The sequence below is a fragment of the Brassica rapa genome, chromosome A07 (assembly GCF_000309985.2).
Source record: "Brassica rapa cultivar Chiifu-401-42 chromosome A07, CAAS_Brap_v3.01, whole genome shotgun sequence".
NCBI classification, from domain to species: Eukaryota; Viridiplantae; Streptophyta; class Magnoliopsida; order Brassicales; family Brassicaceae; genus Brassica; species Brassica rapa.
The window spans coordinates 20,210,674-20,232,904 of record NC_024801.2 but is presented as its reverse complement, the minus strand read 5'-3'; the positions used below and the strand labels follow the sequence as shown (position 1 = coordinate 20,232,904).

The 22,231-nt window shown below is 35.0% G+C and overlaps 6 protein-coding genes, 1 long non-coding RNA gene and 1 pseudogene across 10 annotated transcripts; 2 read left to right on the top strand and 6 right to left on the bottom strand.

Annotated features, from left to right (window-relative positions):
• Positions 1-1,862: 1,862 nt before the first annotated feature.
• Positions 1,863-4,622, bottom strand: LOC103830529 (serine/threonine-protein kinase SRK2C). 3 transcript variants are annotated; one of them, XM_009106331.3, is made up of 7 exons: positions 3,831-4,622; positions 3,606-3,731; positions 3,432-3,506; positions 3,233-3,334; positions 3,083-3,136; positions 2,572-2,961; positions 1,863-2,343 (listed from the first exon to the last, which is right to left on the bottom strand). In XM_009106331.3, exons 2-7 carry the CDS (start codon positions 3,723-3,725, stop codon positions 2,056-2,058), a joined length of 1,029 nt encoding a protein of 342 aa, XP_009104579.1. In that variant the 5' UTR covers positions 3,726-3,731; positions 3,831-4,622; the 3' UTR covers positions 1,863-2,055. The 3 variants fall into 3 exon arrangements, with proteins under 3 accessions (XP_009104579.1, XP_009104578.1, XP_009104577.1); XM_009106330.3 differs by having other exon boundaries at positions 3,606-3,728; XM_009106329.3 differs by having other exon boundaries at positions 3,606-4,620.
• A 1,041-nt stretch (positions 4,623-5,663) lies between these two features.
• LOC103830528 (14-3-3-like protein GF14 omega) lies at positions 5,664-7,479 on the top strand. The gene is made up of 4 exons (XM_009106328.2): positions 5,664-6,298; positions 6,699-6,821; positions 6,941-7,057; positions 7,142-7,479. The coding sequence occupies exons 1-4, from the start codon at positions 5,819-5,821 to the stop codon at positions 7,202-7,204; spliced, it is 783 nt and encodes a 260-aa protein (XP_009104576.2). The 5' UTR covers positions 5,664-5,818; the 3' UTR covers positions 7,205-7,479.
• Positions 7,363-7,814, bottom strand: LOC117126725. Its single transcript, XR_004449526.1, has 2 exons — positions 7,640-7,814; positions 7,363-7,589 (listed from the first exon to the last, which is right to left on the bottom strand). It is a non-coding gene; the product is annotated as an uncharacterized LOC117126725 (long non-coding RNA).
• A 614-nt stretch (positions 7,815-8,428) lies between these two features.
• Positions 8,429-10,006, top strand: LOC103830527 (annotated as a pseudogene).
• Positions 9,742-12,231, bottom strand: LOC103830526 (glutathione S-transferase U23). Of its 2 annotated transcripts, none has more exons than XM_033275665.1 (3): positions 11,094-11,888; positions 10,067-10,414; positions 9,742-9,893 (listed from the first exon to the last, which is right to left on the bottom strand). In XM_033275665.1, the coding sequence occupies exons 1-2, from the start codon at positions 11,406-11,408 to the stop codon at positions 10,067-10,069; spliced, it is 663 nt and encodes a 220-aa protein (XP_033131556.1). In that variant the 5' UTR covers positions 11,409-11,888; the 3' UTR covers positions 9,742-9,893. The 2 variants fall into 2 exon arrangements, with proteins under 2 accessions (XP_033131556.1, XP_009104575.1); XM_009106327.3 differs by adding an exon at positions 12,120-12,231 and having other exon boundaries at positions 9,753-10,414; positions 11,094-11,909.
• On the bottom strand, positions 12,112-14,066 carry LOC103830525 (glutathione S-transferase U22). The gene is made up of 2 exons (XM_009106326.3): positions 12,892-14,066; positions 12,112-12,613 (listed from the first exon to the last, which is right to left on the bottom strand). Exons 1-2 carry the CDS (start codon positions 13,204-13,206, stop codon positions 12,272-12,274), a joined length of 657 nt encoding a protein of 218 aa, XP_009104574.1. The 5' UTR covers positions 13,207-14,066; the 3' UTR covers positions 12,112-12,271.
• Positions 14,067-14,827: 761 nt separating this feature from the next.
• Positions 14,828-16,053, bottom strand: LOC103830524 (glutathione S-transferase U20). Its single transcript, XM_009106325.3, has 2 exons — positions 15,646-16,053; positions 14,828-15,336 (listed from the first exon to the last, which is right to left on the bottom strand). Exons 1-2 carry the CDS (start codon positions 15,958-15,960, stop codon positions 14,998-15,000), a joined length of 654 nt encoding a protein of 217 aa, XP_009104573.1. The 5' UTR covers positions 15,961-16,053; the 3' UTR covers positions 14,828-14,997.
• A 3,346-nt stretch (positions 16,054-19,399) lies between these two features.
• Positions 19,400-20,961, bottom strand: LOC103830523 (glutathione S-transferase U19). The gene is made up of 2 exons (XM_009106324.2): positions 20,487-20,961; positions 19,400-19,950 (listed from the first exon to the last, which is right to left on the bottom strand). The coding sequence occupies exons 1-2, from the start codon at positions 20,799-20,801 to the stop codon at positions 19,606-19,608; spliced, it is 660 nt and encodes a 219-aa protein (XP_009104572.1). The 5' UTR covers positions 20,802-20,961; the 3' UTR covers positions 19,400-19,605.
• Positions 20,962-22,231: the final 1,270 nt, after the last annotated feature.

Sequence of the window (22,231 nt, the reverse complement as noted above, 5' to 3'; positions counted from 1 at the left end):
CAGTGCTTCTACTATATATATATGCTTCTTTTTATCTTCTTTTTTTTTTTTGAAATTTCAACATATATAATCCAAGTGAGAAGTAAAAAAATTGTAGAAAAATTGATTGAAATACCTTAAGTTGAATACCAATTTGCAAAGTTACATTCAATTAAAAATACTATAACATTTAAGTTTAAGATTTAGTGATTATTGTTTAGGATTTAATATTTATAGAGTGGGGTTGAGTTTATGAACGTTTATAAATGATTTTTAAACATGTATAAATAATTTAGGAAGATTAATTTTGTTTTTTCATAAAATATTTATGAAAATAGTTATCATTTAGAAGTAAATTTGAAAATTAGTATAAAATTTGATATAAAATTAGCATTCTCTCAAAATTGTATGGATATTCGTTGCAGGTTATATATATATATTCTGTTGCTCAAAAAAAAAATTATATATTTTCTGAAATTGTGATTTTTGTAATATTTGAGTTAACTTTTTTTTTTTTCCCAAATTGAAATTTCATTCATAGTTAAAATACCAAATTCATACAAAGCTGACAGCAAAACGAAATAGCCGCAGAAGCAAGAGCCCATAGAAAGCGGCAACTAGAACCCACACAGGGGCGACTTAAACCCACACCGGGATGACTCAAGGATAAAACAAAATCAACTCCACAACTAGAACCAAACAAGCTGTTAACAAATACGAAGCAGGAACATATAACATAACGACTAGCAATCTTTAAAACTAAGCAAAGACCAAAGATCGGGAGTTACCACTGCTGCCCATAGCCCGCCACCCGGTAACCTCCACTTCTGCATCCAAACCACGACCTATCGTTGCTGCCTCGCCCGCCAAACGATAAGATCAAGAACCGAAAGCTTCAAAACTCAACAAGGGGAACCGTTGCTTGGTCCACGCGCCTTGGAAACTGATGTGACATTAAACAAAACGTCCAATTCCGTACAAAGAAGCTCTCTCAACACACCAAGAACCAACTGATGAAGCCTTGCCAAATGAACCTCTCCGGTACCACACTCGGAGGAAGAAACCAACGGCAAGCAACCATTAGATACATTACCCTAGAAGAAAGACTGCTAATACAATTGTCATACTCCCGATGAAAAGACAACAGACATATAATTGAACATGGCCAAAAAAAGAACGCAACAACCTTCACTAAAAGAGTTCCAATTCCTAATTAGTCTATCAATCTCCAAAAGATAAGACTGCCTTCAATACCAACATCATCAACCCGAAACTTAACCATAAAATGGACAAACAGGCCCGCTGACTTTGGCTACAGCCTCTAAAACGGAACAACTTAACCACGCTTCCAGTGGTGCCGAGCTCTAACCACTAATCGAATCCAACGCATCGTCGTCGGTAACGGGTTGTTGAGCTCTGCCACGTGATTCGAGCGGTCGCCAAGAAAGAATTTCCACAGATCTGAAAGGGAAAAACCAGATCTGACGAAGCCTTTCAGTCCTAAACGCCGACCCTCCTCACTGTCGTCACGCCGTGAGTCTCGCCGTTGCTCCATGGAAAGCCGTGACCTTCTCCATCGAAACGAAAACAGGTAACGTTTTGTCAGCCACAGAACACCGAGCATCTCGACAAAGGATTGAGCAAGGGTGAAGAGAGCAAAAGAAAATAAGATCAGGAAAAAGGATGGAGCCTCCGGCACCGACAAAAACGCCGGACCGGAGCTAGACTTGTTTTCAGAAGCGGCGACGAGTTGAGAGAAAAAGAGGGCTAGGATGTAGATCACAGCGAGTTAACTTTTCGAAGCCATCTCAGAAAATAGACATTTTTCTCATATTGATGAGGCCTAAAAGGCAAAAAAAAAAAAAAAAAAAAAAAAAAAAAAATGATTCAAAGATTTAAGTCCATAAAGTTCTTAAACCCATATTTAAGCCCAATTCACTGAGAATCAAACACCTCAACAATACATTCAACCACTGCGTTTAAAATAATCAAAGCTATAAAGATCATTACAATCACGTTTGTGCAAAGCTTATGAACATGCAATCTCCTTTTAGTAGTGAAAATAATTGTAAATGGTCACAAAGTGCAAACGAAATCACCAGTGTCGATATCATCGTCATAATCAACATCCAAATCATCAAGATCCATGCTACTTCCCATAGCACCACTACCGCTATCACCAGAGCCACCAGCACCGGAGAGTCCAGAAGCTCCAGTGATCGCTTTACGAGCTTCCTCAATGATCCACACTATCTCTTCCTCTGATTGAGATGGGTTATTACTTCTCGATGATCCTTCTGACATATCAACCGGCAAATTTTTGAGAAACCAAGAATGATTCTTGATCTCCTCCATAGTTATTCTCTGTCCACCAGTCAAATGTTAGTTAGAATCAAAGCTTAAAACCATCATATACTGAAATATTGGGGGCATTACCAATTTATTAAGAATTTTAATTGAAAAATTATAACCTGAGCCTATGTATATATTAAGTTATTAACTGTTAAAAGGGTCCATGATCAATGTTTCACTTAGCTATGCATACGAGCTCTGCAGTAAAAACTCAAAATTAAGATAGTATAAATTATTTACCTTTTCAGGGTTGGCCACGAATATTCGAGAGAGAAGATGTTTGCATAAATCAGAAACTCGGACATAGTCAGGTATAGAATACTGCGACCTCAGGATCCGACCGATGGTCTTCCTGAAATCTTTAGGATCAGAAGGATCTTCAAAAGGGTAAGCACCAACGAGCATGACATACAAAGTGACTCCACAAGACCAAACATCAGCGATCTTGCCATCATACTCTCTTTTGGAAAGGACTTCAGGTGCAATGTAAGCAGGTGTTCCCACTGTTGTCTTTGGTTGAGAATGAAGAACTCCTGACTTTGAGTATCCAAAATCACATATCTTTACACGTGGTGCTGTACTTCCATCTAATAGCGTGTTCTCTAGCTTTAGATCTCTATGGCAAATTTGCTTATTTCATCAATTTAAAAAACCAAAAACAAAAAAAAATGAAGAAACACTTTTTAATTTCATTGCCAAAAAGGAAAATGTGAACATGTTTTTATTTATTTAAATGGGATGATTCTCTTACAAGACTATGACAGTAACTAACTCCTGAGATTAGCTGCTGGAAGAAAAACCTTGCCTGAAACCATAGGTTATACACAACCTTCCTTGTTTAAATTATTTATTTTTGTAAAACAATGTTTATTTAGATAATGATGATTAAAAAAAGAGTGACCTCATCTTCGCCAAATCTACCGGCACTACAGATTCTTTCAAAGAGTTCTCCTCCGGCGGCATATTCCATTACTATAGCCAAATGTGTTGCCGTCAACAGAACCTTATTATAAAACAAGAAAATACAATTATGTAACTTATGAAGAATTAATATACTGTAAAATTTAATAAAAGAAAAAAAAATACATGGTTGTTTATACCTCCTTGAATCTTATTATGTTGGGATGGTTGAGTGACCTATGGTTCATGATTTCTCTTTGAACATGTTCATCAATCTTCATAACATCCATAAAAATAAACATATTCAATCATACTTCTTTAAATTAGCTCACATATAGAGTAGAGACTGGGACGAGAGTAGAAAAGAGACAAACCTTATGGCCTCTCTCGATGAACTTAATAGCGAAAAGCTCTTTAGAAACTTTGTCACGAACAAGCTTAGCCACTCCGAAATTACCAGACCCAATATCCTTCACTATATCATACCTCTCCATAGTCTGCTACACAACAACAACAACAACAAAGCTTCTTTTTGCTCTCTTCTCTATAAGAGTATCACTTTTTAGGGACAAGGGCAGAGATGAAGCAAGCAAACACACGTGTATCTGTATATATAAGAGAATCTAAGAGAGAGAAGTGGAATCCAGTCAGAGCTCCTCTGTTCTTGTTCAGAAAAGCTAAAGAACCAATTAATTTAATTGGAGGAGAGACATCTTGAGAGAGATTACTTAACCAAAAAGGAACAAACTTTTGGAAGTATGTCACCGGAAATTTAGGAAATGATGTAATAATAATGCAAAGCGATTAAAGATCGATCACACATTTTCTTGATTTGATCTTCTTGGGAACCTGCTTAGCTTTTGGAACAGAGTCACTGCTTTTGACTTTCTTTATTTGTACGTTTGTGTGAGGAAGGATTGATGGAGAATTTGACACGTGTTAATTGTGGTGGAAATTTTAAATTCCCAACTACTATTCCTGCCCTAAAAATTCTTTTAAAGGGTAATTTACTTTTGTTCACTAAGATATATTCATAGTGTAATTGTGTAGAGCTTATAGTGTGTTAACTTTTTGTTGTTGCTACTGTATATCGTACGTTATTCTTATACATATAATTTACGAGATAAACTTAAGGATGTTTATGTGCAGCTTTTCTATGTAAAAACAAAGCCGTTTATGTTGCATGAATTTGTAGCATTGATTAATGTTTTTAAGCTTAAAGAGGAAGATGGTGTTAGTGTGTGGCATTTAGAAGAATTTAAATTGGTGCAGGACTCCAATAAGTTTAGACTGTACGTGGGGTAGGAATCGGACACCTCTCTCTCTTCTTTCTCACTTTCTCTCGCGGCAAAATTTAGAACTGCTTTTGCTCCGGCGTCGACCTATTCGAAAAAGCATATTTTATAGAATTAGAAAATAAAATTATTTATAAAAAAATAATAGTAAACAAATCAAAAATAAAATAACTAATCCTCTTTCGTCATTTTACAATCAATTATGCATATGTGGTTTTGGTGATTTGTGTAATTTACAAAAAAAATTTTTTTGTCTATATGAAATCTTAAAAATAATTAAAATGAAATGTAATAGGTTAACTTTTCAACAACGATGATACATTTAAAAAATCAACATTTGTATTTATTACTTTACAATCGATAAATATTGTAATATTGTTAAAACTATTTAATAAACAAATATTAGTATAAAAAATTCACTCCGCGTATGTGTGGGGATTATAGTAATTGTTAAAATACGAAAAAAACAACTTGTGTGTATTTGATTATTTGGTCACTGAAAAAACCATTTTTCAAAATAAATTCCAAAAGACATTATTCTAACCTTAGACCCCATTTGCTCATTGGTCGGTGATGGCTGCAATAACTCTCTGAGGCTGAGGTTAGATATTTCATTGAACTAAAACTTCCCAACTACAATCCAAAATTGAACGAATGGATTGAACCGAATCAAATCAAGGTTTCCTTGTACCATTTCTTAGTTTCCGCTTGTCTTTTAACTTATTTGCTTAATTGTATTTTTGTTTATACTTTTCTCGAAACAGTAAACATCATTTTGTACAAATACAATTTGAATCACCAATTTAGTAATTTGATTTTGCTAACTTTCCCCCTTCCGTTACATTTTGTTCTAACGTTATGTTCACATATAATTCTGACTTTAAACTATACGACTATGGATTTTGATACAAAATATAGGGAGTCAATAGTCTTTAATTTTAAAATTACATTATTTACAGCTAAATAAAAAAAAATTCTAAATCTAAATTTTACAATAAAGTTTCTACAGTTAGAGTCCAACCAATCATCAACATGCCTATATTTTTCTACTTTATTTTTGGAATAACTGTAAAGAAATAAAAAAAATCCCAAACAGGCCTAAAGAAATAGAGGAGGAGGAATCCAACAACGAATCCAATGGCCCATATTGAATCTTGGTTCCAAGTTTAACGCATTTATCGCGTTCCCTCTCGCTTGACCTTCCTTACACAACGATTCTCGATTCGACTCGTCAAGAATAATCAATCAATCACATCAGATCTCAGATCTCTGATCTCTCAAGGAGGAAGAAGATGGCGGTTTCTGCGCGTGAGGAGTTCGTGTACATGGCCAAGCTCGCCGAGCAAGCGGAGAGGTACGAGGAAATGGTAGAGTTCATGGAGAAAGTCTCCGCCGCCGTCGACGGCGATGAACTCACCGTCGAGGAGCGTAACCTCCTCTCCGTCGCTTACAAAAACGTGATCGGCGCCCGCCGTGCCTCGTGGCGCATCATTTCGTCGATCGAGCAGAAGGAAGAGAGCCGCGGCAACGACGACCACGTCACGGCGATCCGCGATTACAGATCTAAGATCGAGACGGAGCTCTCTGGAATCTGCGATGGGATCCTCAAGCTCCTCGATTCGAGGCTCGTCCCCGCTGCTGCTTCCGGCGATTCCAAGGTGTTTTACCTCAAGATGAAGGGGGATTACCACAGGTACTTGGCTGAGTTTAAGACTGGTCAAGAGAGGAAAGACGCCGCCGAGAACACTCTCTCCGCTTACAAAGCTGCTCAGGTAATCTCTCAGATCTATAGCTGCGATTCGTAAGCCTTCGTTGATTAGATTCGATTGATTTAGGGATTTGCATAGTCCAGAATAGTTTAGGGATTTGCTTTGGTTTTGGTATAAGTAACGATTCGTGGATTCATAAGCCTTCGTTGATTGGATTCGATTGATTTAGGGATTTGCATCGTCTAGAATAGTTTGGATGTGAACAAGATCTTTGAGCTTGCCTTGGTTCGAGTGGATTCATAAGCCTTAGTAGATTCTTTTGATGTAGGGATCTTTGAGCTTTGAGATTGCCTTGGTTTCGATCTAATTTACGATTCATAAGCCTTCATGTATTGTTTCGTTAGGCATCTTTGAGCTTGGTTTGGATTTTGAGCCTTTGTTTGTGACTCTCTCTCTGTTACAGGATATTGCGAATGCAGAGCTAGCACCAACTCACCCAATCCGTCTAGGTCTGGCATTGAACTTCTCTGTGTTCTACTACGAGATCCTTAACTCTCCTGATCGTGCCTGCAGCCTCGCCAAACAGGTACTTTTGCCTTACTCAATAACCTAGCAACTCAGTCATAGATCCACTCAACTTTGCTGTTATTATATTGTTTCCCTTATCTAATCTTTCTTTATCTTTGTTGTGTATGTATCATGAAGGCCTTTGATGACGCGATAGCCGAGTTGGACACTCTAGGTGAAGAGTCGTACAAAGACAGTACCTTGATCATGCAGCTTCTCCGTGACAACCTCACTCTCTGGACATCCGACATGCAGGTATGTTCCCTTCCCATATAATCCTTTCTAAACTTATTTCATGGGCTAAGTTGTAAATATATTTTGGTGGATGATAATTACTAGGATGATGCTGCGGATGAGATCAAGGAAGCATCAGCTCCAAAACCAACAGAGGAACAGCAGTAACAATCTTTTGAGTTAACTGCTAAGTTTCTAGGGGGTTTGAAACTTTGTTTTCTCTTTCGTCCATATGTTTCCTAGGTCGTCGCTTGCCCATTCGCTTTTATTCATTCATCATGATTTCTGGCAAGTCTGAACCATCAATCATCTTCTATCTCAGTTGCTTGATTTTCTTTTGTTTTTCCTCTTTTTTTTTTTTATGTGGGTTAATGATTTCAGTGTCTGCCATCGAACTTTGCTTTGTGTGTTTCTCATCAATTTGAAGATACTTTTGTCGGTCTTATCTTGTGACTAGTTCATTAGGCCGTGTAAAGCGCGTTACTTTCTGAAACCAAAACCAATCATCCAATTTGATTATGTGTTTGGCAGTAGACTAATAGCTATCCAACACCTTTTCTCACCAACTAACGAATCAGCAGTAGACTAATAGCTATCCAACACCTTTTCTCACCAACTAACGAATCAAACAAAAACATTAAATATCCGATTTGAATAGATAATCAGACAACAATAATTGTATCCAATTTGATATGATTAACAAGATATATTGTGAAGCTTATAAGATAGTGTTGCGGAAGTAACTTGAACAAGTAATTTAAGCTTTAAACAAAGGATTTTAAAGTAACTTGAGCTTTAAACAAAGGTAACCCATCCACCACTAAATGGTGTACAAAATTATAGGGCCAGTAAGCGGCACCGTCGTCGGACACCCTACATTACATTTTGGTATTATCAAACCCTAAAACGAAAACTATTATGAATTAATTTACATTCACTAATCTATGTTGAAAATAATTCAATTCTAATAAAAGTAAGTTTACATCATTTAAAAATATTTATTATTACATGATTTCAATTTTTTTCTATCAAAATATTTTTTTATAAAAAATTTAGATTGTTTTAAATATCTACTGAATCTCACGCGAAGAGTTATAATGGTAAAACTTAATATAAGTTTTTTGTTTAGTCATAAAGAAGTTATTATAATTTCACTAGTATTTTAAATTACTTTTGCATTTGATTGAATTTGGAGTATACTTTTATATTCATCATTTTTGGCAATTATCCAAATTTCAATTCTTGTTCAATTAATTTAACAATAGTTGTTGTCTTATTGATAAAGAAAATATTATCTCTACAACAAAGAATATAAATGGTATGAAAAAGCTTCAAGAATTTATTACTCTGAAATTTTGATCAATATCATGATTATTACAGAACTAGCCAAGAATGGCTGATGAGGTGATTCTTCTAGATTTCTAGCCAAGCGGATCCGAAGTAAGAGCGAGGATCTCCCTAAGATAGAAAGGAGTCAAGTTTGAGTACAGAGAAGAGAATCTAAGAGACAAGAGCCCTTTGCTTCTCCAAAATGAAATCCGGTTCTCATCCATAACGGTAAACCGGTCTGTGAATCCATGAACGTAGTCCAGTACATAGACGAGGTCTGGTCCGCCAAGAACCCATTACTCTCTTCAAATCCTTACCAAAGAGCTCAAGCAAGATTCTGGGTAGATTTCATTGATACCAAGGTAAGGTACCTATCCGGTCGGGAACATAGTCAAAATAATCTAATGCCTAGAGCTTCACAATTTTATGCTAGAATGTTAATTTTATATAGAACATTATGAATGTTACAAAAAAAAAAAAAAAAAAAAAATATAGAACATTATGAAATTTTATATAAAAGAATAGGAGTACAAAATTTTATTTGAGTGTATGTAATATGATTTTTTTAAGAGATGTTGAACCGGCACTGCGGTTATCCAAATTCTATTTCTATTATTTTGAGACAATATGTGAATGAAGTTAAGACTATTTTGGTTCCGTAGGTTTTCGAGCCAGTGGATGAGATATGGTCAACAAAAGGCGAGGTACAAACAAGAGAAGGCCAAGAAAGAGTATATTGAAGCACTCAAGATTCTTGACAAGCCCTACTTTGGAGGAGATAACTTTGGTTTCGTATACATTGCCATGACGGGTTATTACATGTGGTTCGAAGCATTTAAGAAATGTGGTAACTTCAGCATCGAACGCGAGTGTCCAACACTTATGGCTTTAGCCAAGAGGTGTTTGCAGAGGGACAGTGTGGTTAACTCTTTCCCTAACCCTGAGAGGATCGTTGAGTTCGCCTTTAAGATTCGCAAGATATATTGTGTGTAACAAAAAAAAAAGTTCCGGTCGTTTCATTTTATGGTTTCTAAAACAAAAGAAAAAGTTCCGTAGAATTTATGGTTTTTAACGAAAGAAAATGCTCCGGTTGTTTCACTTGATGCATCATTACCGTTTTAACTGCTGATGGATTTCAAATTATACTTGTCTGCTATTATAAATGAAGATTTTACCACGAACATTTTTCTTTTGTTTTACCAAAGTGTAGATGTCGTGTTATATAAATTTTTCTCTTTTACATTTTTTTTAATTATTAATTGAATTCTGGGTAAACAGATAATAATGTTGTTATTTAAAAATGTATAAAAAATAATGTTTTTGTTTTCGTGTACATAATTTTGAAACGTTTACTAATGAAAAGAGAAAGAGAGAACTTAAGTAGCCGTTCAAAAAAAAAAGAACTTTATTTAAGGTTTAAAATTTATTTTTGGATCTCAAACACACCAGATTTTGAAACCAGAAGGAAACAACATGAAAAAGAAACAGAGCAACATATAACATAAAAGGGAACATTCTGCAGATGAATCTAGTTTTTTTTTTTTTTTTTTTGATAATTTTGGTGTAATTTCAAAGGTTTTCTAGGTTCAAAGACTAATCACCAAAAAATTCACAGAAATCCCGGTTTTCTTGCCAATTAAAGCATCTATAAATGGTCAAGAGGAATCAAACCCATGACGGAAGCTCGAGCTCCAGATGAATCTAGTTGATTCCTAAAATATTCTTCCGATAGTCAGAGACTGACTTAAGCACCTTATCCGAGTCGGGCAAGACCTTAGCCACACTCTCTCTTTTTAAACACCTCTCTGCCCAAGCAATTAGCTTAGGAAACTCTGCTACGATGCTCAAGTTTGCTACCACCTCGTACGTACGAAACCAACTATAGAATCCGATAAAGGCAATGTCCACTAGCCCAAACACGTTTCCTCCAAAGAAAGATTTGTCTCCGAGCTCGGAGTCAAGGTTCTTGAGTACTTCCATGAACTCCATCTTTGCTGCCTCTTGTTTCTCCCCTGTTTCTCTCTGTAAAGCCTTGCACGGTCCGGCCGTCTGATCCCATACAACAATTAACAACGCATATTGAACTATTATATTCATTTTTAATACTAAAATGTTAATCTTTACATGTGTATATATTAAGGGAGATGAAATATTTCAATTTAAGTTTGTTTATTTAAAGTATAATGATTATAATGTACGTGGAATATTTTGTTTATTTTATAATGTGGAACCGGTTCATGAAATTTTGGGGTTATATACAATTTAAAAAGAAATTCTGAAAAATACAATTTAAAAAGAATTTTAATAAACAACTTTTTAAAATTTCAGAATTTTGGGCTAATGTTTCACTAGAACTAGCCTTGTTTTTTTGTGTATACATAAGCATAAAATAATGAGTATTTGTAAGTGACGAGATTTTTAATACTAATATAATGTTTCATATATATGTACATATTAAGGGAAATGAAATATTTCAACTTAATTTTGTTTATTCATAAGTATAATGATCATAATGTAAGCGAAATATTTCATGCAAAGCCGATACAAATATTTTAGGGTTGTAGACAATTTAGTAAAATTAATAGATAACTTTAAAATCAACATTTCAGGCTAATGTTTCACTAGGACCGGCTTTGTTTCATGTGTACATACAAAAACATACAAGAATGAGTATAGGTAAGTGATTATGATGCAAAGAACTCAAATAACCAAAAGAGAGAAAGTAAACCTTCTTGTCAATGTAATCTGACCAGAATCTGGCCTGAGCTCTGTGGTAAGGATCAGAAGGGAGAATAGGGTTTGTGTCAGGCCAGACTTCGTCGATGTACTGAACCTGGATGATGGATTCGCAGATCGGTTTGCCTTTGTGTATCAAAACAGGAATCTTCTTGTGAATAGGGTTCATTTCAAGAAGCAAGGGGCTCTTGTTACTCAGATCTTCTTCTCTGTATCTATACTTCACTCCTTTCTCCTCTAGAGCAATCCTTGTCCTCATCCCAAACATGCTCGACCAGTAATCCAAAAGAATCACCTCTTCTGCCATCTTTAGTTGTTGGTGAAGAAGAAGAAAGAGTCTGAAATTTTTGGTAATTATAGAGCCAATTAAGAAAATGTGTAGTGTCCACCTATTCTAGGCAATGTTACTGGTAGCTTCAAACTAATGAGCCTAGAGAGATCTTGAGTCAGTGATTTGCTATATCTCTGTACTTGTGTCATGTCCACCTACTCTACTTCCTCGTTTGCATTATTGTAACCTAGTTAGGTGGGTGTACACGTGAGTAATGTAACACGTGACTTTAGTTAACATACAAATGATACCACCTAGTCAGTACTTTGTTTTGGATCTTGTAAAGAGTTACAGCACAATGTCAACGTCAGCGTCGTCAGGCACGATCAGAACATCAAGCAAACTGGCTCTTGTTACTTGGATCTTCTTCTCTGTACTCATATTTCACTTTTTTCTCCCCCAAAGCAATCCTTGTCCTCACCCAAACATGCTCGCCCAGTACTCCAAAAGAATCACATCTTCTGCCATCTTTAGTTGCTGGTGAAGAAGAAAGTAATTTTGGTAATTATATAACCAAAAACATTGGTTTTGGAATCAAATTCTCCATAAACTCTCTCATTACAACTTTTTTACATAAGGGAAGAATAAATGGACCTAGGATTGTTCAGTAAGATTAGAGCTTCTAATTGGTGATAAGTGGACTATCCCATCTATTTTATATATTACTTAAGATCTTTCATAACTTACGATGTAGAAGACTTTATTTATAATAAGAACCATTTTCTTGAGTCACAAGAAACAAATTTTCTTTGGAGAAAATAAAGCTGAAAAAGATAAAACAGAGAACGAAGACGTGAGATGGATTCAATTCACAAACCAAAGATGAAGAAGGATGCAATTTAGACACAATATATCTTGCGAATCTTAAAGGCGAACTCAACGATCTTCTCAGGGTCAGGGACAGAGTTAACCACGCTGTCTCTTTGCAAACACCTCTTAGCTGAAGCCATAAGTGTTGGACACTCTGGTTCGATGCTGAAGTTACCGCATTTCTCAGATGCTTCGAACCACATGTAATAACCAGTCATGGCAATGTCTACGAACCCAAAGTTATCTCCTCCGAAGTAGGGTTTGTTTCCAAGCTCAGACTCAAGAATCTTGAGTGCTTCAATATACTCTTTCTTGGCCTTCTCTTGTACCTCGCCTTTTGTTGACCATATCTTATCCGCTGGTTCGTAAACCTACAAAACCAAACTAGTCTTAACTTCAATATTGTCTCAGAATAATAGAAAATAGAAATAGAATTTGGATAGGAGTGCCGAACTGACATTTTAAAAAAATTCATAATGCCCTACGTTCAAATAAAAATTCTGTGCCCTTATTTTTAATATTTTTTTATAATAGATTAATAATTTAATATCCTAAATACAATTAAAGTTCTCGCAAATTTGTGATGCCATAAGCGATCTTTTCTTTTTTTCCTATACTCCGGACCGGACATAGATAATAGGATAGGTACCTTGGTATCGATGAAATCGACCCAGAATCTGGCTTGAGCTCTTTGGTAAGGATCAGAAGGGAGGAGAGGGTTCTTGTCTGACCAGACCTCGTCGATGTACTGGACTACGTTCATGGATTCACAGACTGGTTTACCGTTATGGATCAGAACCGGAATCTTCTTGTGAACCGGATTCATTTGGAGAAGCAAAGGGCTCTTTTCCCTCAGATTCTCTTCTCTGTACTCAAACTCGACTCCTTTCTCTCTCAGTGCGATCCTTGCTCTTACACCGAATGGGCTTGGCCAGAAATCTAGAAGGATCACCTCATCAGCCATTCTTGGCTAGTCTTGTAATAATCAAAGATGTTAAAAAAAGAACTCTGATCAAAACTTCAGAGTAATAAATACTGTAGCTATCTCAGGTCATTTGTATTCTTTGTTGTAGAGATAATGTTTTCTTTGTCAACAACTATTGTTAATTTAATTCAACAAGAATTGAAATTTTATATTAGGTTTTACAAAATGCTTAGGCCACTGCTTACGTCACTATACTAATGAGTTAAGATCTTCAAAATCTCAAAGTTTCTCTCTCTCAAAGAAGTCAAACGTTGGAGAGCTTAGACAAATCATTTCTGTGATTTAAGAATTAAAGAGCGAAACACCATCGAATAAAAAGAAAAACAAACGTCTGAGTTTTAGAACAACACTCAACTTTACAGACACGATCTGTATTGTTAGAAACACACAACATTCCAAAAGAGCTGAACTCTTATCTAACTCAATCCCCCATAGTTGTACCTTCTTCTTTTTTGCAGTCTCATTGATCGAAGGTTTAGAAAATAGTGGTGATGGAAAACTTTTTCTATTCTTATTAATTATTGTTTTCCATGAAAGCAATTTTAAAGCAAGAAGATTTGTGCTCAAGTGAGCTTAACAAAATAGATAATGAGATATGAAATGAAGTGGTTCAATAGAGCTTTCTAGGCTGCCATGACTTTCGAGCGTAATGAATTACATAATAAGTTACAAAATCATTTGAGTAAAGTTGTTCAAAAAGGTTAATTCGAGAGTGAGATATGAAATGAAGTGGTATTCATATGCAAGAAAATAAATGAAAGGAAGAAGATGAAGTTGTCACCAAGATAAAGATGATTCAAGATTGATATTCATAAAAGATTGAAAGAGAGAGTTGCTTGTTGTCTAGGTTACTCACAAAGTTCTAATTTTTTTTTGAACACAGTTCTAATTAATAACTTTCCTATTTATACAAATCTAATTGTAATGAAACCCTAACCCATAATGTGTCTATGACATATATTGGGCTAAACATTGTCTTGGGGCTGTGCTTAATAATTCATTCGTATACTAATATTTTCAAAAAAGATTCGTAGTGGAGTCTCCACTCAAAGCCTCGAAGAAATGAGCGAACTGAGCATAATCTTTAAGCTTTTATAAGGCACTATCTTTTTGGATCAGTTCCATGCGTCATCACTGTTTACAGCTTTTATTTTAAAATATTTCCCTAAGAAACAAAAGAGAAAAACAACAAACAAACCCCAACACAAATAATGGATTAGAGGTATTTTTAGTGGAATCTCTAGAGAGTGCTTATGTTGCCATGCCCTCCCAAAAGTGACTGAGAACCCAACACGTTTTGTACTTGCAAAGAAAAAAAGGTTCTTTTTCTGTTGGACCATCACTACTTGCATGATCCTTACGTGGCTACCTACTCTATTTGTCGGTTTGTATTAATATTATTGTATATTGCGTTTGGTGGACTAGTATACAATTCTATCTGCTAAGGGAAAAAAATACAATATCTTCTCAACATTTTCTTGCGAGTAGCGAGGACATAGCGACAAACAAACAAGTCCCACATGTTCACGTTAAATATTTTGAAAGGGATGCTCATTTAAACGATTTTACTTTACTAAACTACATTGTGAATACGACTTCATATTTGGAAATAGATTTTATTTTAAAATGCATTACTTAGGATCCATACAAACCACCACACCAACACTGACGCTTGCCCTCACGCATTATTAGGAAACACACAAAAACCAAAGTTAAAAACAGAACACATCATCATCAGAAACAGAAGGCACAAACAAGGTTTTATTCAGATCAGAGATTATTCTTCCTAAACTCAGCGGCGTACGCAACAATTTTCTCTTGGTCAGGGAGAGACTTAGACACACTCTCTTTCTCCATACACCTCTTAGCCCAAGCAATCAGTTTTGGACTCTCTGCCTCGATGCTGAAGTTACCAAACTTCTCGTATGCTCCGAACCAACTGTAGAATGTAATAAGTGCAATGTCTACATATCCAAAGCTATCTCCACCAAAGTAAGGTTTGTCTCCAAGCTCAGCTTCAAGAATCTTCACTGCCTCAATAAACTCCTTCACCCCTGCTGCTTGTTCCTCACCTTTCTTTCCCCATATCTTGAACTGGGCATCACTAAACTGTACATCCATTGCGCATTGTAATTAAACATCGAATTATTAGTTTAGACGATAAAATAATTGTCAGAATGCTTTTAAGACATCAAATAAGCTTTAAGATGAGTCTAGAAACAAAACCAGTATTCTAAAATGCGGTTTAGATGTACACTATCCTGATTTCATGATATACAATGTTTTATGCGGATTTAAATCCTATAATTTTTCTGAAAGTAACAATTTGCAAACTTAACCCAAATTCATCTAAACCCTAACTATTGGAAATTTTTAATCAAAGACTTATTATATAGGACACAAAAGGGATGCGGTTACCTTCTTGTCCACGAAATCAGCCCAAAACCTAGCCTGAGCTTTCCCGTAAGGATCAGAGGGGAAGAATGGGTTCTTGTCAGACCAAGCCTCGTCCACATACTGGACAACATTGAGAGACTCGCAAATCGGTTTACCGTTGTGGATCAGAACCGGGACCTTCTTGTGAATCGGATTACTCCGGAGGAGCAAAGGGCTCTTGTTCGTGAGATCCTCTTCTCTGGCCTCGAACACAACACCTTTCTCTCTCAGCGCGACTCTAGCCCTCATACAGAACATGCTTGGCCAGTAATCAAGAAGAATGGTGGAGTTCGCCATTGGTTTAGATCACTAAAGCTCACAAAGAATGGTATGTTCTTGGTTTATGTTCAAAGTGAACAAGGCAGTGTGTGGCTAAGAAAGGTGCGAGTGGATAATGATTTTTATAGGGGAAGATAGGAGCATCTCCATCAGCGGAGTCATCACTCAAAGTATCTACGATTTTTTTTTGTTATGTCACATTCAACTTTATTATAAAAAAAAGAAACATCAGAGCATTTTTAATGCAGTATTATATTAATACCATTTATAACAAATGAAATTTTAAAATAGAACAAGATGAATCGTACGTATTAATAGGGTATTTTAACAAGAAGCGAGCACTTCCCGCCTAAGAAACAGATCTCAAGATTTTCTCATCTATCTCCTCTTTATTTTTAAAAAAATATTATATCTAACAAAAGGATACTGGGTAGGAAACCCTATTAATGATGCTCTGATCCAAGCATAAAACCTTATAAAAATATGAAGTTTATTTTTGATGTCATTCACTTTATTATAAGATAATTTCCCGCCTATATAATATATGTTTCACAGGGTTATTAAAACTTATTTTTTAACTGATTAATCTACAATCTACTCTTATGAATGGCTTAGTTTTAAGTCCAGTTAAATTTCTCTAGTCAATAACCAGCTTCCTATGCGAATTTCAGGATGTTGATTTCTCTGGAGCTCCACGAAAACTAGGCAATGTCACTGGTAACTTCAAATTAGTGGAGTTTAGAGATCTTGGGTCACTGGTTCGCTATATCTCGATACTCGTGTCGTGTCCACCTACTCTACTTCCTCGTTTGCATTATTGTAACCTAGTTAGGTGATGTACATGTTACACGTGTTTTGATTAACGTGCAAATGATACTTAGGGCATCTGCATCAGTGAACCTCGTGAAAGGAGTTCACAAAATATTTTTTTATTTGATTTTTGTTAAAAAAAAAATTAATTAATCAAATTAATCGCAGGCCGCCACGTATCGTGGGGCCCGCACTACAGTGATGATCTGGATTCAGTGCAGTGACCTCGCAAGAGACAGGTTCACTTCTTTTGTTTATTTTAATTTTTTTTTTTTGAAAACTTTGTGAATTCCCCCATTAAACTCTTAATGAGGATGCTCTTATTAGTTTATGTATTTGGATTTTGGAGAGAGTTAGGGCATCTGCATCAGTAAATTCCATGGAAAAGGTTCACAAAATATTTTTTTATTATTATTTTTTCTGTTTGGTTTTTGTTTAAAAAAAAATTAATTAATCGGACCAATCGTTGACCATCACGTGCCGTGGAGCCTGCGCTACAATGATGACTCGGATTCAGTGCAGTGACCTCACAGAAGACAGATTCACTTTTTTATTTATTTTAATATTTTTTTTTTCGAAAACTGTGTGAACTATCCATTAAACTTTCAGTGGAGATGCTCTTATATCATAATGTCTAAGTTCATAGTCATTGCTAACAAAACATTATTATATTTAGGTTGGTTTTTCTATTATTAGGTTGCAGTAGTTTGTACATTTAAAATTAGATGCATAAAATGGGCCAATAAGCATTCATCTAATTTGTGTTAAAAAAAGAAGAAGAAGCATTCATCTAATTTTTATTTAAATTCAGCTCATTTCGCTTTAATTTTTTTTAAACAAGTTTATTAAATTGTACTACTTTTTAGGAAGTGAGTATAGAAAGTATGAAAATATTTATGTCTTTTTATTTTTACTAAGACCATTTCCAACCCACTTCTATTTTTATCTTTATATTTTCTTCTAAAATAGAGAAACTCTATTATAGAGGTGGATTTGATCCAATGTATGCCTCTATAATAGAATTCTTCTATTTATAGGGAAAAATATAGAGATTTGCTATTTCCATCTCTAAATATAGAGGTAAAAAGTAGGATTCTTCTATATTTTCCTTTAAAATAGAAAAACTCTATTATGGAAGCATACATTGGAGAAAATCTACTTCTATAATACAAATCTCTAATTTAGAGGAAAATATAAAGATATACATTTGAGATGTTCTAAGCAGCTCTGTTAATATTTATTTAATCGGCTCTTCTAAATGATACCCATTAGTACTTTGAACCAAGACATGATCCGTTGATAAGCCTGACATGCCCAATAATCTACGGAAAATATTATTTGACAAATTTCAGTTAATATATAAACGAGTTCTGAAAGCCAGTGCTCACACGTTCATAAGCTAGACAGATCAATCTTGATAGGTTATACACAAATCATACAAGAAAGAAAAAGTTTTTTTTATAGAGTAACACTATAATGGTTCATTCCATGCAGTAAAAAAACAACATTGTTTTATTTTTTACTTTATTATAGTGTAACTTTATTGTAGGGTGAACTATTAGAACAAATTTAATTCTATAATAACTATTTTATTTTAATATAAAATATATAAAAAAATAATAATGTTTTATTAGAGATGCCCCAACAGTAGTGTGCAATTGCATGTGATAAAATAAGAAACTCAAAGGCTGTATTAATCCAGCCTACCAAACATCAAATGATGAAACCCGTATGTGTAGAATCAATCCAATTTGATGGCATTAGAGCATTTGTAGCTATACTTTAGTTTTCATTCTAAAATAAAGTTTGTATTAAAAAAATTTAAATTCTACTCTATCATAAAGTTATTCAATAAAGAAAAAAAAATAGGTAAAGTTATTCAATAAAGAAAAAAAAGGTAATTTATTGGAAATTGTTAAGTAGGTCGTTTACTGTTTTTCCTGTTGTATGTTCCTAATGTAGGGCACTTATATTATTATAAGGTTAGAATGGCAATGGAAATAGGATCTGAGATTAATCTTCTGATAGCGGTTGATTTGGTCTTTACATAAACCTAATCTTTTTCTTACAGCAAAAACAAAAATCAGTAACCACAATCATCCTTCACCCAAGAACAGTTTTTATCGTCAGTCTCTCCATCAGTTTTTCAATAATAAAATAAACGAAAAGAAAAGGGAGAGTTAGAAACGATTCTCGTCCGAAAACTATAAAAAATCTTGAAAAAACTTTATGAGGTTTTCTACCATTAGTTTACTTTTACTTTTTAGAAAACAATATCAAAATTATGTTATATTAATATTTAGTTCATATATATTCAGTGGAGAAAGTAATATTGCTACAATATCTTTGATCTCATTAAGAACATTTTTGGTGTATTACTTGACTTTTTATTTCAAAATGAAAGTTAAGACTCCTACTTCATTTCACATCTAGAAAATAGAATAATAGATAGCAAAAAAAGTTATTATTCTACTTTCAAAGTAATCCTATTTTTATTCTATAATGAAATGAAATTAAGAAAAAAAGTTTATTCCAAACTTTATTTTGAAATAAAAAATGGAGTGAAACTAGAAAATACTCGAGCCACTACAAGCATTTCACATTTGTTACTGTAAGCTAAACCCTCACTGAAGATCAATCCCCGCCGTTGCAAAACACATTTTTATTTAGAAATCTCAAGTTACTAAAACATCATTTATTCCACGCTTAAGATGCAAACAAACAAGAACATACAATTCTCTCCACATCCATCCAGAGCTCTAGCATTATTTAAAAAGACATGATCATCAAACCAAAGTAAAACAGGACACAACTGAGCACAAATAGTAACAAAACGAGAAACAAACAGATCTTCTACTCAACCCCAAATTTCTTCCTGAGCATAGCCATGAACTCAACAACCTTCTCAGGATCAGGTAAGGACTTGGCCACACTCTCCCTCTGCATACACCTCTTAGCCCATGCAATCAGTTTCGGACACTCTGCTTCGATGCTGAAGTTACCAAACTTCTCATACCCAGGGAACCATGTGTAGAATCCAATAAGACCAATGTCCACATACCCAAAGTCATCCCCACCAAAGTAAGGCTTGTCTCCAAGCTCGGACTCAAGAGTCTTGAGGATCTCAATGAACTCCTTCTTGCCTGTCTCTTGTTCCTCACCCTTGGTCGCATACACCTTCCTCTGTGCCTCGTACATCTGATCACCCAAACAAAGCTCAAAGGTAAATCCCATGAAGCATCAAATTTAAGTGACATCAAAGATCCAAACTTTAACAACAACAACTCATCTAAAGATCAAAAATCTAACAACTCCTCATCTAAAGATCCAAACTTTAACAACAACTCATCTAAAGATCCAAACTTTGATCTCAAGCTAAGAAAAAAACAGAGCATCTCGATTAAGAAGCATCAACTTTGACAACAACTCATCAGTTTCAAGCTCATGAAGCATCAACTAAAGATCAAAACATTAACAACAACTCATCTAAAGATCAAAACTTTTAAAATAACATCTAAAGATCAAAACTTTAATAATAACTCCATCTAAAGATCCAAACTTTGATCTCAATCTAACCAAAAACAGAGGATGATCTCAATCTAACCAAAAACAGAGGATCTGGATTACGAAGCATCAACTTTAATCATCAGTTTCAAGCTCATGAAGCTTCAACTCTAGGCAAAAAGATTTACACTTCAACAACAACTCCATCTAAAGATGGAAACTTTGGTTACCTTCTTGTCGATGAAATCAACCCAGAACCTAGCCTGAGCTCTCTGGTAAGGATCAGAAGGGAGGATAGGGTTCTTGTGAGGCCACACCTCGTCGATGTACTGAACCTGGATGGCTGATTCGCAGACCGGTTTACCGTTGTGGATGAGAACCGGAATCTTCTTGTGAACCGGGTTCATCTGGAGGAGCAGAGGGCTCTTCTCCCTCAGATTCTCGTCCCTGTACTCGAAGTCGACACCTTTCTCCCTCAGCGCGATTCTTGTCCTCATGCCGTACATGCTAGGCCAGAAATCAAGAAGGATCACTTCCTTCGCCATTGTTTTTTGCGATCACTCGAAGCTCACCAAAAAGAGATTTGTTTACTGTTGGATTGTGATCTTGTGGATACTTGTGTTGAGAGAGTGTGAGGGTTACGTTGTTTATAAAGACAGGTGATGGGTACCAAAATGGATTTTGCTTTCTACATTTGTTTATGTCAACTTAATCTTTTCGAAGCATGTGGATAAATTGTTTTTGTCGGTCGCAGATTTTTAATTTCAATATATGAGAAGGCCCATAAGACATGGCCCAAATGTTTCAATTTTAATTCTTTGGAAAATGAAACAAAATACTATTTTTTGTATGTAAACACCTAATCTATTGGACTAATTACTTTGTAAAATCAATTATTTGTTAAGAGTTTATTGATTAAAATTATCTAAAAGGGTGCTCATCTTGAAAGTTAGTTGAATACAAAATAAATGATATGAATTAGAATTAAGAAAATGAGCTAAAAGTTCAAGAAACTAGGTGTGATGCCCTTCCTCAAAGAAAAAAGGAAAAAAAAAACTAGGTGTGGAAGGTAGGAGAGTAACGTACGCTGACTGAGTTATTCGATTCTAGATGGTTCGGGGAGTGAGTAGAATCTGTAGATTGTCTATATAACATTGAATGCTTAGGCAACTACTTACGTCATTAAAATTTGCTATAGACTCGTTTGGGCTGGGCTCTTTTAAGCGAATTGTAATTTACTTGAACAGAAAACTAAATTTTGTGTCACAACCCAATAGTATTTTGTCTCCTATACTTTTACCATAAATAATATTTAGTACTCGATAATTGACAACCCAAATACTGTTTTTATTGCGCATAAGAATCTTCTTTTTGTCATCTGCGCATAAGAATCTATATGCTTTTTTAAGATGAGTTTTTGTTTTATTTAGTGTGTTTCCACTAAATTAAATTCACACCCTTTTCAGGTTATGCTATCACTCAAATACATATATGCACGTTAATACAATCATAGTCATATTTATATCGTTATCTAATATCTTATGCAACAGAAAAGAAATATTAGTTCAAAAAACAGAAGAAAATAATACACCAATCATAGTTAAGAAGAAAAAAATCTTACAAATCTGGTTCTCAGGTTGTTAAGGCACCTCATGGGAAGGATTCCGGTGCTCTGACAGGCCCAGTTCAAAAAGCAGATGGGCCATGTACCGTATTTAAAAAAATAATTAATAACTGAATTTCAGAGTTAAACCCTTAATATGTAAAAGCTAAAAAATTTGGGACCCTAAAGAGTATTTAAAATTTTGATTAAAAATGTAGGACTGAGCATTTGCACTCTGTGCACTCACTTAGAGTCGGTACTGGGAACTGGTGTATTCAAAGCACTTGCGCTTGGAGCCTTGGGCATATTTGTAAGTGCCTTAGATTTCTTGCACGACAAGAAATATTTGATCTACTTGTGATACAAGAAACT

Coding starts and splice junctions, on each gene's coding strand:
- LOC103830526 (XM_009106327.3), bottom strand. CDS start 11,408: ATGGCAGAAGAGGTGATTCTTTTGGATTACTGGTCGAGCATGTTTGGG. Junction 10,415..11,093: donor CAGATTACATTGACAAGAAG/GTTTACTTTCTC, acceptor GTATGGGATCAG/ACGGCCGGACCGTGCAAGGC.
- LOC103830528 (XM_009106328.2), top strand. CDS start 5,819: ATGGCGGTTTCTGCGCGTGAGGAGTTCGTGTACATGGCCAAGCTCGCC. Junction 6,299..6,698: donor CCGCTTACAAAGCTGCTCAG/GTAATCTCTCAG, acceptor TCTCTGTTACAG/GATATTGCGAATGCAGAGCT. Junction 6,822..6,940: donor CCTGCAGCCTCGCCAAACAG/GTACTTTTGCCT, acceptor TGTATCATGAAG/GCCTTTGATGACGCGATAGC.
- LOC103830524 (XM_009106325.3), bottom strand. CDS start 15,960: ATGGCGAACTCCACCATTCTTCTTGATTACTGGCCAAGCATGTTCTGT. Junction 15,337..15,645: donor CTGATTTCGTGGACAAGAAG/GTAACCGCATCC, acceptor ATGGATGTACAG/TTTAGTGATGCCCAGTTCAA.
- LOC103830523 (XM_009106324.2), bottom strand. CDS start 20,801: ATGGCGAAGGAAGTGATCCTTCTTGATTTCTGGCCTAGCATGTACGGC. Junction 19,951..20,486: donor TTGATTTCATCGACAAGAAG/GTAACCAAAGTT, acceptor TTGGGTGATCAG/ATGTACGAGGCACAGAGGAA.
- LOC103830529 (XM_009106331.3), bottom strand. CDS start 3,725: ATGGAGAGGTATGATATAGTGAAGGATATTGGGTCTGGTAATTTCGGA. Junction 3,507..3,605: donor TCATCGAGAGAGGCCATAAG/GTTTGTCTCTTT, acceptor GATGTTATGAAG/ATTGATGAACATGTTCAAAG. Junction 2,344..2,571: donor TCGTGGCCAACCCTGAAAAG/GTAAATAATTTA, acceptor ACTGGTGGACAG/AGAATAACTATGGAGGAGAT.
- LOC103830525 (XM_009106326.3), bottom strand. CDS start 13,206: ATGGCTGATGAGGTGATCCTTCTAGATTTCTGGCCAAGCCCATTCGGT. Junction 12,614..12,891: donor TCGATTTCATCGATACCAAG/GTACCTATCCTA, acceptor TTGGTTTTGTAG/GTTTACGAACCAGCGGATAA.